Below are 16,907 nucleotides of genomic sequence, written 5' to 3' on the forward strand. Positions count from 1 at the left end.
AAAAGCAATCTCAGGACAGCCAGCAGAAAGTTTCTAACCTGCTTGGCTCCATAGCTGTAGTGCATTAACACATGCGGCTACTTTGCTTGGTGATACTACTCGTCTTATGAGAGTATAATATAAAATTGGTGATTCCAGAAGTGTTGTCATGAAAATAATAATAATAATCAAAATCAGTAATAATGAAAATCAAGAGGCTTGATTTATAATGTGCAATGTCTTTACCCTGTTGTCAGCAAGAGTTAAAAATCCCTCATCAGATTCACCTCTAGCACTTCAACAGTTTTGTGCAATTCAGTGTCACCTCCTGCATATATTTTCCATCTTCCTCTTCAAGAAGTTCCTCTCTAAAATCACCATTTATGAGAAAACATTCATTTTTTTTTCAAGAACAGACAAATGTATACTTTCGGACACCATATTGGCTACACGATATCAAGAAAGACATTACAATCCAACAAACCCGAAATAACATCAGATTGGTTTCAAAATACATGAAGTGGAGTGGTGAATCTGCAATAGCGAACATTGGTATGAACTGGGATAGCTGTTAGCAAACTGTTCAGGCTCTGTTATCAGATTGAGGTCTTTAAATTTCTCTCTTAGGATGACTGAATATCCTTTTCTTGTTTTTAATTATATTCCTTGTTCAGTTGTACAAATAAATTTATAAACTTCATTATGGTTCTGTATTGAACTGAGATTGCAAAAGTTGAAATTTCAGTGAGGGTTCCACCTTTTCAATACAAAGTGTGTGCTGTACAGGATTTGACCATTTCATAAGCATCATCATCAGCCTGAATTACAAATCTAGCAAGATAAACAATAGTGTATGATAACAATGTATAAACATAGTGACACTTTTAATTTTTTGACAACAGTTTCACATTTAAAAACTTGAGGGTTTTATAAAATATTGGCATATTTTTGCAATGCGTATGCACTCACAAAAGTCTTGTGTGAATGATATATGATGTGATGATATATTTTTACAACACGTTCATCATGTAATAGTCTTCTTTAGATGAAGCACTTTCAAGTGCCAGGTTATGGATGTGATAAAAACTTGGTGTACACATTAAAATCTTGTTGGACGCAAAAAAGCACCCCTCTGTGTGGTGTCACTAAAGGGAAAAATCACTGTGCTCTTTTTGTACTCTGCAGCATCTTCCAATATTATTTTTTACACGTATGTAATTTGATGGTAATGTTATATACCTGCAAGCTAAGGTTTCTCAGTCCAACATGGAATCGTGAAGCCTGAAGAATAAAGAGAACAATCCTAGTTTAGATATAAGGGTTTAATAGGCCAAGGCAAAAGAATGGGCTGTGTGATTAAATGTAGAGGCTATCATTGCTCTAAATCACACTGACGAGACAGAACAAAAAAGTGACATGCAGCTGCTTCCAGGAGCGACACATGAGCTCAAGGTCACATCCTGTATTAACTGGGGCAACACTCCATAATCATCTAAATTTCATACAGTTGAATTAGACATTCGAAATATTCACATGAATGGCACAAGCAAGCCTGCCTCTCGAACACTTCCTGTCCAGGCACAAATAATTTCCTGCTCGTTTCACAGCTGAAAGTGAACTATGACACAGCCACAGGTTATGTAGAAATGTCACTGTGTTGTTAATGCCTCGAAACAAGAGCTTTCGACTTATTTACAAAACTAGTATATTTCATGCTTATAGAAGCATCCAACAGTATTTTCTTGAAGTCACATGGCTACTATTTCTAGTACCCATAGATTCTCCAATTTCCATCAACAGCAGCAAAATAGCGCACCCTTAGTTTCTATGGGTTGTGTCTCCTTTGTGTTAAAGGAAATGTGTAGTAATAATTGAAACATCATAGATGAGTTGTCTTCCTTATAGTCAGCTTGATTTGTTACTCATTCTGTTTTCTAGGGAGCGAGAGCCATCAGCCTCTGATGAACAGGCACCCTTAGAGTTCCTGAGGATGAAATATTGCTGCAGACAGAGTATGATACTTGGCAAAAATTGTGACATTTGCAACAAGCCCATGGTGAAAGATTGCTGCAGGGAGAGTATGTTACTTGGAAAGAACTGCAGCATTTGCAAGAAGTCCACTGTTGATGATACTCCAAATTTCGTTCTGTTGTCCAGGGAGCAAGATCCGTCAGCCTCTGATGAACAGGCATCATTAGAGTTCTTGAAGATGAAATATTGCTGCAAAAAAAATATGTTGCTTGGCAAGGATTGTGACATTTGCAACAGGCCTATGGTGAAAAATTGCTGCAGGCAGAATATGTTACTTGGCAAGGATTGTGACATTTGCAACAAGCCCGTGGTGAAAAAATGCTGCAGAAAAAGTATGTTACTTGGCAAAAGCTGCGACATTTGCAAGAAGCCCACTGATCCTCGGAATATCTTATACTGGTGTAAATTTTGTGATACAGGATATACCAATAGATACAGACTTCAGACTCACTTGATTGTGCATAGAGATAAGAATTTTCAATGTAATATATGCCTGAAGCTTTTCTTAAATCAACACAATCTTGATAAACATAAACAATCCAAACATTGTGGTGAGAAAACATGCCTTTGCCCAACATGTGGTAAGGGATTCAGAGGAAAATTTGCATTGAAGAGGCATATTATCGTTCATAGTGCCAAGCGTGACTACCAATGTTCGTTGTGTAACAAGTCGTTCAAGATGAGGGAGCATCTTGTGAATCATAAGCAATTGGTTCACGGTGGTGAGAGGAATTGCCTTTGCCCGACCTGTGGCAAGGGGTTCAAAACCAACTTTGTGTTAAGGAGACATCTAGTCAGTCACAGTAGCGAATAAAGTTAGCCCTGTGCCATGTGTAAAGTGCCGAGAACTTCTTGTCTGATATCTACTGCTTCACATGGAAGAACGGATCATGCAAGGAAGGCTCTATTTGTAACATTGTGCCCATGCTATGGTGTTTCATAATAATGTACTTCTTGAAAATGATGTACAACCTGTGATATAAAAAGTTACAGTAAATGTTTGATTTTGTGATTTGTTTGTACATGTATGCAAGAATACAGCTTATTCTCTTTGAAAATAATCACCTCCCATGGTATTTGTTTACAAAATCCTGAATAAAATCAAGAAACAAGCCTTCAAAAGTGAAGAAAAAGAAAACTATGTCACATTCACCTTCAATAATGAAAATATTTATCAGACTATGAACATATTAAAAAATTGTAATCATTATTAAATACCAAAGCCATATTAACAATAGTGCTAATATAGTATGTATTATTATTATTATTATTATTATTATTATTATTATTATTATTATTATTATTAATCCCAAACTGTATTATTACCAAGTAACGTTTTTTGTTTCATTAGCATTACGATAGATTGAAAGAAAAATATTCCCTCAACTTTTCCTCTTTTTACAATTGAATGGTTGGGTGGAAGAAGGGCGTAACTTAGAAAACATAGTTTTGAGATAATCAACGAAAACTACCTAGACCTTTTATCTGTTACCGGAATGTAACAATATTCATGCACGTCTTAGAGACACACTTCCTCATGTGATTACAGTGAATTTTAAGGGTAGTGTTTCAAAAACCCGCAAGACCAGAGCCTTAATATTTTTTTAATTACGCCCTTCTTCCATAAAAGGTCGTTGAAAAAATAAACCATATGAATGTAATGTTGCAAATGGACTGTATGTACCGTATTTCTTGTGGAGGTATAATACTGCATAATATTTACTACGATGACAATCATTTTTACAAAACATTATGTTTACTAGAAACCTGCAATGCAAGAAATAGATTAAATATTCACAATATCACAATAACATGAAATATTCGTGGCGTTTCTTGATGTTCCTCTACTCCATGTATCCCGTAAGAAGTGTATCCTGTTGTTCTTTGCTTCCACTTCCCCAAAACCCTCCATGAAGAATTTCCTGGTCTTCAGCAGACATCTCATAGCATCTCTTCATGCAGCATTGTTCGACAGGTTTAAATTTTTCTTGTTAACCTGCAGGAAAATATTACTTAGACCTAGTATTTAAGTGCTTACCTAGATCTAATGTACGGTATATTATAGTATAAGCCTGCATTAGTAGTACCCTCAATTCATTCGCCAGTGCAATATTAACAAGTAGGCTATTATACTCACCATTTTCTTGAAGTACTTGTGTATGCTTTCCACGAATTTCTTCGGCGCTTAACGATCTCTTTCTTCCACAATTTCTTAAAACTTGATTGTTTTCTACCCTTGTTCTTCTTTTCTTATCATATAAATAATTGTCACTACTATTTCCTTCATCAGAACAGTTGTATTCACTTTCATTGGAACGTGCGTGTGATGACACAGCAGCCATTGTGATTACCTACGCCTGTCTTGCTCAAGACAGCCGCGATCTGGAAGACAGGCGCAACTCAGCAATGTACGAGAATTGACTCTGCACTGCCATCTATGGGAGCTAGTGTAAAGCTGCTTTAACGGGCTGCTGCAGACATCGCCAGAGAGCATATAGTGTCATTTTATGGATAAAGGACATAATTCGAGTTACGCCCTTCTTCCACCCAACCGTTCAATTTGTGAATGGATCCTTTTTTTTTCCTCTCAGCCTGTTACTAAATTGTGGAAATGATTTGCGGTAAACATTCAAGTTCATGGCTCAAATGATTTCAGAGTTATACGTCCATGAGTTAGGTGGTCCAGCTATCCAAGCTAAGACTATATTAGAATCAGTCCAATAGAATTCACGTTCTGCTCTGTCTTTGATAAAAGTCCTCACCTTCTTCATCAGCCTAGCTAGGAGTAAGGCACCACACAGCTTAAGATGTGGGGAGGATATTTTTCTCAATGGTGTCACTCGAGATTGTGCAGTTAACAATGAAACAATTGTGTTTCCTATTGTGTGTACACATTGCAAGTAAATGGAAGCACCATAGGCTTCTCTGAAGTATCTGAAAGTCCATGAAGCTCTGTATGGGTGCTATTACTATATTACAGAAAATAACGAGGAATTTGTATATCTCTAAGAGATAAAAATGTGTTGTGTATTAGCTGCCACTGTTCATGGAGGACATCACATGATGTTTCATCCCACAAATGTTGAAGAATTATTTTGCATCTTACTATGACAGGACCTAGTAAGCCAAGTGGATCATATATGGCGGCTTCAGTGGCCAGTATTTTCTGTTTTGTCCAAGTTGTTTATTTTGTGTATGCTTAGGGGCGACAAATTGGAGTCAATCACTCGATAGATGCCATAACAAACCAAGGCTTTTTATGGGTTCTTCTTTACTGTCATGAGTTCATGGAAGTCCAATTTCTTGAAATTCCTTAGGGATGGCTTCAGTGACCTCGGGATGGTTGGCACACCATTTTTTAAGTGTGAAAGCCCCTCTGTGAAGCAATCTCAACAACTCTTTTTGCAGCTCAAATGTGTTTTGAATTGTGTCCGCTCCTGTAAGTAGGTCACCCACGTAAAAGTCTCTCTTCAGGATTTCTGCAGCCCAAGGATATACTTCTTGTTCGTCATAAGCCAGCTGCACATGGCACCTGGTTGCCAGGAAAGGAGCTGCTGCAGTACCGTATGTCACGGTGTCCAATTTATAGATTTGATAGGTTCTTGATATGACCTCCAAATTATTCTTTGCAGATCTTGATCTTCTGGATGCACCTTTATTCCTCTGTACATTTTATCAATGTCTGCAGTGAGAGCATATCTATGCATTCTAAATCTTAAAATAATGGAAAACAGGTCTTCTTGTACTGTTGGGTCCACAATCAGAATGTCATTTAATGAGAATATTACACGAAGTTTTGTGGTGGTACTATCTTCCTTGATCACAGCGTGATGTGGCATGTAGTACGATGATTGACTGCCAAATTCTTCAACGGTTCCATGTGACCTAATGCAGCATATTCATCCATGAACTCAACATAGGATTTCCTCATGGATGATTGGGACTTCAGTCTCCTTTCCATATTGAAGGAATCTCCAAGTTGCTCTGGCTGGGTTCGAAAAGGCAATTTCACCGTATATCTTCCCGTTTCGTCTCGAGTCGTGTGTTTCATAAAATGTTTTTCACAAAGTTTCTCCTCCTGAGAGAGTGGAGGACCTTGAAACTCTTCTTGTTGCCAGAAACGTTCCACCTTAGTATGAAGAGAGTCATGAGTTGCTACACAACTTATGGCAGCAGATCTTTTCTGACTCATGTTTGTAGTGGGTATGCAACCTGCCAGCACCCAACCAAATACAGTATTCTGGATGGTAGGATGTCCTTGGGTGAACTGGTCTGGACGCAAAACTTCAAGAAATACGCTCGCTCCTAGCAGTAGATCAATTTCTCCTGGTTTGTTGAATCTTGGATCTGCCAAGCTAATGTCAGGGGGTAAATGCCAATCTGTACAGTCGATGTGAGAAGAAGGAACCTGTCCAGTAATTGTAGGCAAAACTGAACAAACAATATGGTGGCTCTAATAATGATGCATCCTAGATGAAATGTGAACTTGGCAAATGTGTGACGACTCTATAGCTCTTGAGTTGCTAATTCCTTGAATAAGAAATGTGGAGTTGGCTGAGAGCTAATCCTAATCTATCAGCAAGCTTTTTCGATATGAAGTTCATCTGTGAGGCACTATCCAGAAGAGTGTGACAGTCATGAGTGTGACCTTGGCTGTCAGTAACCCTAATGATTGCAGTTGATAGCAACACTTCACAGGCGTGGTATTTTCCCTTTAAAGAACAATATGATTGTTGTTGGGAAATATTACCAATATCCTTGTGTAGATATATGATGCTTTTTATTGCGCAGTTTCAAGAGGAACAGTGGCTGGTTTGATGACCACTTTTCAAGCAATTTTAACAAAGTTTATGCCCTTTTGCATTGTTACAAGCGAAATATGTAGTACAAGTGGAAAGTGTTTTTAAAGACTTTATTGGTGAAGTACTGTATGATGTTTTATTTTTATTGACCTAACCTGTACTGTATAATGTTGTAACATAGGCATTTGTAAATAGTAGAATTCTGTCTATAGTTCCTGGAAAGATCCAGAAAGTTACATAACTTTTGTACAGGGTATGTTACTTTGTTGGTATGTGTTCTAGAAAGTGTGTTCTGTCTATTCTGGAAAAATACGACTTTCGCGATCATGCGTATTCTAGAATGTTAGTCAAAGTTCGCGATCGAAAGTAAGGTTGTGATTGGTGAGTCTAGGTGGCGATAGGAAACTCGTGCACGCTGATTGGCTGCCTCCAAGGCCGGAATTTCCTATATATAGTGAGCGAGGCGGTGTTCGAATTAATTCTGTATCCTGAATTCTGTCGGTCTCGGTTTATCTGTCTGCGAGCAGCCTATCTGGTTGACGTCACTCAGCTTCCGGGATGGCACACTCCTCGGGTAAGCACTCTTGAATTCTGTTCCTGCTAAAATTTCCATAATGTTCCAATTTGCTTTTCATACAGGAGTCTGCCCTAACCTCGCCTAGATTCACCAAATTAGTTACTTATGACGCCTTAGTTTTTCAGCTGGACTTACCTGTTCGTTTCCGAGGCATTCCCATTTCTTGTTTCACTAAAATATGTATATTGTAGTTTAACATTATTTTCCTTGGGGGTTGCCTCTGGTAGTTCTGTATCACTTGAGATACGCCAAGTTTTGTATAACCTTTTTCACATCACTATATATTGCATTGTACAACTATATTGGTAACTAGATGTATAGTTGTTTTGAAATTTGAGTTTACACTGCTACGAATAACCTATGTATATCACTGAACTTATAGCTCATAACTTGGAATGTATTTGTAAAATTATCTTGTAAATAATATTTTTAAAAACTAAGGATCACGGTGATTCATTTCAGAATCCGCTATCTAAGCCATGTCCATGCTTTTGGTAGGTTCCCAGCCCTTTCATCTTCCCGGTTCGTTGTTCACTAGTTGGCCCTACTGATATATCGTACATGTTTTGTTGGAGATCTGAGTAATGCCAGCTACTGTTTTTCTGAGTGTGTAGTGTTTTCTTATATTGTGTAGTTTGCTCTTACCTTCCCCTTTTAACTCTGTTTGTGCCTTGTTTGGTGTTACCCCTGTAGTAGAGGTAACAGCACTGGAATAAGAGATGAGGAGCATCACAGAGGAGATCACATGTTGCTGATGAGGTCACAAAGGCTTGCCCTCCACTTTTCTTCTTACTACTGCTGTATCTGGATGCTTGGGGTTGTCTTTCATTCACTAGTTTATTAGTACTGACTAGCTCTAAAGTTTGACAACTACTTTCAAGGAATGATTTTAGTTCTTTCAACCTAGGATACGGTTGGCCTGAGGTTTTAACCTTCCATCTTTTTCTAAGACTAATACAGATTCGTTCTAAAATGTAATGCAACATTATAATTTCATGCAAAGGGGTTTGAATCTTCAGAACTTCAATGGCACTTAAATTACTGCACGTTTGGTGTATTAGTGCCCCCAGCTTCTTTGGATGATAACTCTTGGCAGAGGGCAACGATAACAACTGTCTAACATGCACATCCAGAATCAACCTAGGATTGTTGTATCGTTTACAGATCAATTCGCATGCTAATTTGAAGTTATTTTGTGTAACTTGTAAATTCTCTATCAACTTATGTGGCTCATCTGATAAGCACGACAGTAAATAGTGGCAACTCTGACAGTGGCCCATTATATTCAGGAAGAGAAATGGCAGGAAATTTCAGATCACTGTTATTGTTACGGCTTATGTCACTACATTCACTTATAGATGACTGTGGTTTAACCTCTAATAATGTTTCCACCGAGCTCGATAGCTGCAGTCGCTTAAGTGCGGCCAGTATCCAGTATTCGGGAGATAGTAGGTTCGAACCCCACTGTCGGCAGCTCTGAAAATGGTTTTCCGTGGTTTCCCATTTTCACACCAGGCAAATGCTGGAGCTGTACCTTAATTAAGGCCACGGCCGCTTCCTTCCAACTCCTAGCCCTTTCCTGTCCCATCGTCGCCATAAGACCTATCTGTGTCGGTGCGACGTAAAGCAAGTAGCAAAACAAAAAAAATAATAATGTTTCCATTTTTGAGTGCAGCTAGAATTAGAATTCTTCAAATCCTTCCCGAGCTGAATCATGGGGTTAATTGGGGGTCATTAACTTTTAATTGCATCTGAATCTCATTGTACTGTACTCCTCTATACTATTCTGCAAGTTTTTCTGTCTTGCTTTTATATCGTTAAGATTAGAGCCCTCAGAGAGATCAACAAATGTAGCTATTCTATTTACGCAGGCCTTGATAGTAGCTTGTCTTTCAGTAATAAGTCTCTTCTGAGCTTTTTCCATTATAGAAAGGAATGACTACTGAAAAACAAGGAATAAACCAGATTATCTCACGTAGGTACTTAGTGCTAATACAGCTACCCCAGATGTCCAACACAGATGGCTCTGTGTAGGCTCGTTCTAATGTTTTCTCGTTATAGTTCTGTAGTACTCTTTGGCTACTGGGTCCAATCTGCAATAGAGGTTGTTGATTGTATCCAGAGAACTGTATTGATATATATTGAGATCAATAATTGTATCACAGGCTGACGTCACACAATGATTCAGTTTCTCGAAGATGCATTGCACATACATACATACATCACAAAAGATTTAGTGGTTTATCAATAAGCACTCTCAAATCTTGATGCTTACATTCCAAAGCAAACAACACTATCCACATAATGTAAAAAATGATCTCCAAACTCCAAGTTCTAAACAAATTCCAGAACAATCCTGCCTTTCGAGGACCACAAAATGTTTTGTGCAGAGCCATGTTTATTTTCACATAAAAACTTAAGAATAACAAGATGCAATTTAAATAAATACCAATACAAAAGACATGTATCAGTCACAGATCACATCACCAACACTGCTCATGTATGCGAGCCTCATGTCAGTGGATTTACTAACATATAAACAAATTTTTGGAACATTGACATCACCAAAAACCGTGCCATCAAGCTCTTCTTTCCCATATCATTAGCAAGTTCCATGGATGTATACTCTTTATCTGTGGTAATGTTCCTATCACTTCCTCCAATGGCTTGCATAGCCAAACCATAGCCTGATTGGGAATTATGAGTTTCTTCTCTTCAGGAAAAAGGCCTAAGTTAACTGTCCCCTTTCTGTAGTACAGTTTTGAATTACAGAGATAACTGGTCCTCAAATCAACTAAGCAGTGCATTTTCAATCCATATTTTTCTAGCTTATGTGGAATGAACATTTTAAGTTTACACCTCCCCCCGATAGCCACAAGCATTTCATCAAAAGTAACATTTGAAACGAACACAGGCTTGTTGGAAGTTTATGGCAAATTTCTGCATTATATTTGATACTGCTGCTGCAGGATTGGTCATTTTATGGACATACCTGTCTTCGGCAATGTCAAACATTGAGACCCATGTACGTGGGTAGCAGCCATTACTGGCCACCACTACTGTCTTCCGGTTCAACATCCAGCTGTTACTGGCGGCTACAAAACTCAAGCAGGTTTGAGTTTACTGGATGCCACAGGGTCACATGACCTAGCGACAGCCATTATTGGACGTGTCTCTGAAGGTACTGGCAGCCAGTAAAGCGCTAGACTCTACTTTTACGATTTACTTTCGTAGCAAAATATGTTCACAATCTGAAGAAGCGAAGACAAAACAAACTGCTAGTGTAAAATGGAGTGCAGACAATATCAATACATTTTTAGAAACTTACATAAACTTCGAACTACTATGGAATGTTCATCATTCTGATTATTCCAACAAGGTAAAGAGGGAGAGTTCAATGATACAGTTAAAAGGTGTCACAGTTCTCGACTACAATTTTTGAGAGCCCTTATAAAGGCTATAAAGGCCATGTACAGAGGTGAGTTCCTTAAACAATGTGAGTGAGTGGAAAGGATGTGAAGCAGGCACTGACAACATCTTTGTACTGAAACTTCCATGGTTTACTACAACAGACAGTTCCTCGAGAGATGTGAACATCAAATTTGGTTAGTTTGATTTTATTTTTTTTTTGCTAGGGGCTTTACGTTGCACTGACACTGATAGGTCTTATGGCGACGATGGGATAGGAAAGACCTAGGAGTTGGAAGGAAGCGGCCGTGGCCTTAATTAAGGTACAGCCCCAGCATTTGCCTGGTGTGAAAATGGGAAACCACAGAAAACCATCTTCAGGGCTGCCGATAGTGGGATTTGAACCTACTATCTCCCGGATGCGAGCTCACAGCCGCGCGCCTCTACGCGCACGGCCAACTCGCCCGGTAGTTTGATATTTAACTTCTTATGTAAGAGTATGTAAGTCAAAACTGTGTGCCAAGATAAACAGGTATTCAAATAATTGTGACCTGTCTAGGGGTTAGGTCATATCATTTCTTAGTTGCCAAAACAGAAAAAGAATCAACAGACATTCGTAAATATAAGGAGAGAAAGAATAATAAAAAACCTTTTTCAAAAATCAACTGAAATTCTTATTAAATTAAGAGATACTAGACTAAATCAAAAAAATATGGACCCATTGTGTTTCAAAACGTTTTGCAATCTTAACATTTTAAACAAATTTTATGATTCACCGAACAACACTTTCCTAAGTACATTTGTTGTATCACATGTCCTTCTCTGCTGAAGTTTCTGAAGCTCTATTCGTAAATGTGCATGTTGAGCGAGCTCCTCTGAATGACGATAGTGCTGTCCCAGTGGAACGCCAGAGATACTGAGATGCCCAAATTAAGTCCAGCAGGAGTTCTTTTGCATGTCAGTAAATCTACCAACATGAGGCTGACGTATTTGAGCACTTTCAAATATCACCGGACTGAACCACTCATTTACAACTAGTGGCGGAGAGTGCAATCACATAAACAGTTTCTAAATCTTGCTGTCATTATATCAAATGTGTTTTCCACCAATCTGCGTGCACACAATAAATGATAGTTGAATATACGTTCCAATAATGTCATATTTCTTTCTGAAAAGGGCTTCATTAAAATTGGTGACAAAGGGAATGTCTCATCACCCAGATACAAGGTAGTCACTAGGAAAATTTAGCTTACTATGTTCTATAACTGATTTACGGGAGGACAACTGGAATACACTTGCATAATTGGCTCTTCAATTGGTTCCTCACATCTCTGTATAGAAATTTACAATCAGCATCTACCAATGCCAAAATATACTGCATCTTTGTAGTTGTAAAACTCAGAGCAACTTCCAGACAGATGTTTCATTGCCATGCGCTTTACATCAATAGCACCACAACATAAATGAAAATCCCATTTTGTTTCATTTTTTTGGTATTTCCACCATTTATTCTAATATTTGCAGAACCTAAGAGAAATATTAGTTAAAAACTAATATCTGCAAATGCAAACAAAAATATTTACGCAAACATAGAGAGTATTGAGTTAGGTAAATTACTGATTGTCCCTTAATTTCAGGTTACACCAGCTACCAGCAGTAAGGATGGTGGGATGGATGAAGGAATTGGCAATTCTGAAAATCAAAGTGTTGACAGCGAAAAAAATGTTGACAAATCAGTTGATGAAGATGCATTAGAACGTCCAATTGTGCCTGCTTTTCAAACACCTAATACAAAAAATGGTGTGTAAGCAAGTTATCAAAAGTTGAGGGTGCAATTAAAAAATTACAAAAAATAACAGAGTAGCCCATCTACTCCAAATAAAGTCCAGACCTACAAGGTTGACGTATTGGTTATTTTAACCAGGATGATTCAATTTAGTCCATATTGACTTACATTAACCCTAGAGAGGGTTCGCCAAATTCTGTCACACTACCGGGCGCGCGGTTTACTTTGTCAACCAGTTACGTTTTCAGTAGTATACAGGCTTCCAATTGCATAAATATTTCATTTAACGGCGTTTTATCTTTTGTTTCAATGTTATTCTTCAAATAAAATTAAAAACTTGTACTGTATTAGTGATTAATATGAATGTACTTATAATGGAAAATCACAAACACGTGAACTAATTCTGATATGGACGTGAATACTGCGCCTGTTTAAAATGAGTTAAGCAGTAGGTACATAACTAAATTAAAATAATGGTCATATTTTAATATTTGCACAATTATACAACAAAATGATCAGATATAAGAGCCAAACAATGACTGGATGAAAAATAAACTTTGTTACCATGTCCAAGAAATCTTTCACACCTTATCCACCGAGCAATGCCATAATTTCACTGTGGTTCACAAATTTAGCATGCCCTCACGGCTGTAATTCACTTCCTCCCACTTTGCAGAAAAGTACAAATTAGTCCAGTACACTAGTTCATCGACCACCTCATCGTATATCAACTGCATGAAACAGTCAATTTCTGTTGATATCTTCCTCGCCTCCCCTTCCGGTCCTGGCAGTATTTTTTACAATATTCCTTGCTTTTATCCTCGAGTAAGTTTTGAAAAGTCCGTCGTGAACCACATTGTTCCTCCATTTCTCACGAAGATAAATTTCCTTTCGCTATCATCTTCATAGATCTCACTGTCTGATTCAGCCTCCGTATCACTGTTATGATCCTGAACCAATACGTTTATAATTTCCTCCTCCCCATTCAAAAAATCCGAAGCAGAGTCCTCTATTTCATCGGACAACAGGCTCAAAATGTCAGGTACGTCTTCAATCACTGACAAAATGAGACCTAAAATAGAAATATACATGGCCAGGCACACGGTTGACTTTGTCAACCAGGTTCGGGTTCCAAGATTTCGCTTGAAATAATTACTCGCGTATCGGTTCCACTGTTGTCGAAATTTGACTGAGAGCATAGGTATAAGTTGAGAGATGGTGAATGACTGACAGTTCTACGAATTAAGGCGTAAAATAGAGGGCTGGTTAACAAAAACAACCAGCACGCCCGGTCTAGGGTTAAATCTATGTAAATACTTTTCTGCCTTGTCAATACTTCACTAGCAGCATAGCGTCCAAGTAGCAGCTACCCTCGTAAGGTCAATGAAAGCAAGCACAGGTGCAAGGACATGTTTGTTTGGTTCAGAACAGTCAGAGATGCCAACTATTACAATTCAATCATAATAATTACGAATTACCCATCATAATTACGCCTTTACGAATCACACACCACAAATTACGATTTTTTGTTGATATTTAAATCTAAGTGTATGAAGTGTTCAGAAGGATACACAAGGCGGCGTGAATTCTCAGAATATTATCCTCGGATTTCTCAGAAATAATTTATCCCCCTTTCCTGTAGTTCGTTTAAGAATATTTCGAGTTTTCACGCGCTGGACGCAGTGTGTGCTTCCAGTACCGGAAATTTAGGCACCTGTGAAGTGGCATATCTTGCGGAGTTGTTGTCCTTGTTCGTCACATGATCAGACTTCCATGCAAGTATGAGAGTTCTTTTGTCTTTGTTTTGGCGGTAAAGTGGTGACAAACTCCGTTTAATGGTGAATACTGTGTGTGTGACTGTTGAAGTATTTATTGCGATTTTAGTTGCCAAATTTACATATATTGCTCTTCTAGGATATATGCTAATCGTGTGTTACGAAATGCGAAAGGTTTGAAATAATGAAGGGATTTCTTGTGCTGATTACGTTACCGTGACTAGTGACGCTAGTAATAAATATAGTTGAAAATTTTGGGAGGTATACTCGGAAGAATGACCCAGTTTAATGCGCTCCTCAAAATCTCATCGCACGTGTTTTGTAGTGTGTAGAGCCGCGATGTTTCGGATGCGCATGATGAAAATGAACAAGACTGAATTTCGTGCTAATATGAACTCCGACCTGTTAAGTGCTCTGTTAGTGCAGAGGATGCACATGATATGAAAAGAAAAAGGATGTTACCAGTGTACGTTTACCAAACAGTAACTACAAGCTTTAAATGATATGTAAGTTAGTAAGATCACGACCCCCCCCCCCCCGTGCCCTAACGGCTGCATTACGAATTACCTTTTTTGAAAGTTGGCATCTCTGTATAATGTTTTAATTTTGACAAATTTGGTAGTAGTTGAAAGTGAAGTAATAAAAATGTTCACTAGTCATTTGAGTTGTCATCTTTTTTGTAAAAATATCTCTAAAGTTTTTTGATGGTTGTTTATCTAAACAGAACTTGATGGTTAAAAATGGCTTGCATGGTCTGATTAGCGGAAAAATTCCAGTTTATATGAAAGGTCTTAGAACTTTAGCAGTAAGTCAATTGACAATTTTTGGAATAAATTATACAAATGAGATATTTGAATTAGTGATTAAGAAATGTATACATTAAACATTTCTATTTATTTAGGAACAACCTCCCTTATTTACAGGCTACCACAAAGAACAAGGTAAAACATATAAATTTTTCTGTACAGTTCTATTAATTGAAGAAAACTCTATTTCAGAGCTGTACACGTGATGTCACATGACCTTGACGGAGCCTCAGAGGATGAGTCACAATTTTGGCGATGAGCTTCATTGGAAGTAGGAAGCGCTTCCACATGGTGACAAAGTGGCGAGGTACAGTCCCACGAGCTCCGACCATTATCCCTATTATTTCAATTTTATGAAGGTGGTATTTAGATTTGTAGTAAAGGACAATGTTTCTTTTTCAGATGTAAATAAGGAAAGGAGAAGTTTTCAAGAACAGAGCAGACAGCCTTTGACAATTTTAAAGTTCTTACTAAATGACATAGTAACAATAAGTGAACATTTTAGACACAAAAGGGATTTTTTTGTGTAATTTGTTTTATTGATGACTGTATTGTACAAATGTGTCATGTTTCAGGATTTTTATGTTTAATGTTTTGCGTCACTGAGGAAGGGAGCAGTTGAGCTCTCAAAACATGTGTTGTTTGAGTCATTAGTCCATAGACTGGTTTGATGCAGCTCTCCATGCCACCCTATCCTGTGCTAACATTTTTATTTCTATATAACAGCTGCATCCTACATCTGCTCTAATCTGCTGGTAATATTCATACCTTGGTCTACCCCTACCATTCTACCCCCTACACTTCCCTCAAAAACTAATTGCACAAGTCCTGGTTGTCTTAAGTTTTGTCCTATCATTCTACCTGTTCTTCTCGTCAAGTTTAGACATTACATGTTATAAACCTCATTTTAGGTCCGTTTAGACATGACAATCTCCTCTCACCAATTCGAATCAGTATCTCTTCATTTGTGATTCAATCTATCTACCCCACCTTCAGCATTCTTCTGTAACACCACATTTCAAAAACTTCTATTCTCTTTCTCTCTGAGTGAGTTATTGTCCATGTTTCACTCCCATACAATGCCACGCTACAAACAAGAGTCTTCAAAAGAATTTTTCTAATTCCTATATCAATGTTTGAAGTGAGCAAATTTCTTTTCTTAGGAAAGCTCTTCCTTGCTTGTGCTAGTCTGCATCTTATGTCCTCCTTACTTCTGCCATTGTTAGTTATTTTACTACCCAAGTAACAATATTCATTCACTTCCTTTAAGACTTCATTTCCTAATCTAATATTTCCTGCATCACCTGACTTTGTACGATTGCACTTCATTACTTTTGTTTCAGACTTGTTAATTTTTGTCTTGTACTCTTCAACCAAGACTCTGTCCATACCATTCAGCAACTTCTCCAGATCTTCTGCGGTCTCAGATAAAATAACATTGGCAAATCTCGGGGTTTTGATTTCCTCTCCTTGGATTGTGATTCCCTTCCCAAATTCTTCTTTGATTTCCTTTACTGATTGTTCTATATAAGCATTGAAAAGTAGAGTGGGACAAACTGCAACCTTGCCTCACTCGTATCTGGATTGCTGCTTCTTTTTCAACGCTCTTGATTCTTATCACTGCAGACTGATTTTAATACAGATTGTAGATAACTCTTCCTTCTCGGTATCTGATCACAATCACTTTGAGGATCTCAAATAGCTTGGACTAATCAACATTATGAAATGCATTTCCTATATCTA

General features: G+C 37.9%; 1 protein-coding gene across 1 annotated transcript in view; it reads left to right on the forward strand.

Moving 5' to 3' along the window:
* Nucleotides 1-3,260, forward strand: part of LOC136886808 (zinc finger protein 311) — a 42,457-nt gene extending 39,197 nt beyond the window's left edge. Inside the window, exon 6 of the mRNA XM_067159634.2 lies at nt 1,918-3,260. Coding sequence (XP_067015735.2) covers nt 1,918-2,824 — 907 coding nt within the window. The 3' untranslated portion in view covers nt 2,825-3,260. The remainder of the gene's footprint in view (nt 1-1,917) is intronic.
* Nucleotides 3,261-16,907: the final 13,647 nt, after the last annotated feature.

The sequence above is a fragment of the Anabrus simplex genome, chromosome X (assembly GCF_040414725.1).
Source record: "Anabrus simplex isolate iqAnaSimp1 chromosome X, ASM4041472v1, whole genome shotgun sequence".
Taxonomy (NCBI): domain Eukaryota; kingdom Metazoa; phylum Arthropoda; class Insecta; order Orthoptera; family Tettigoniidae; genus Anabrus; species Anabrus simplex.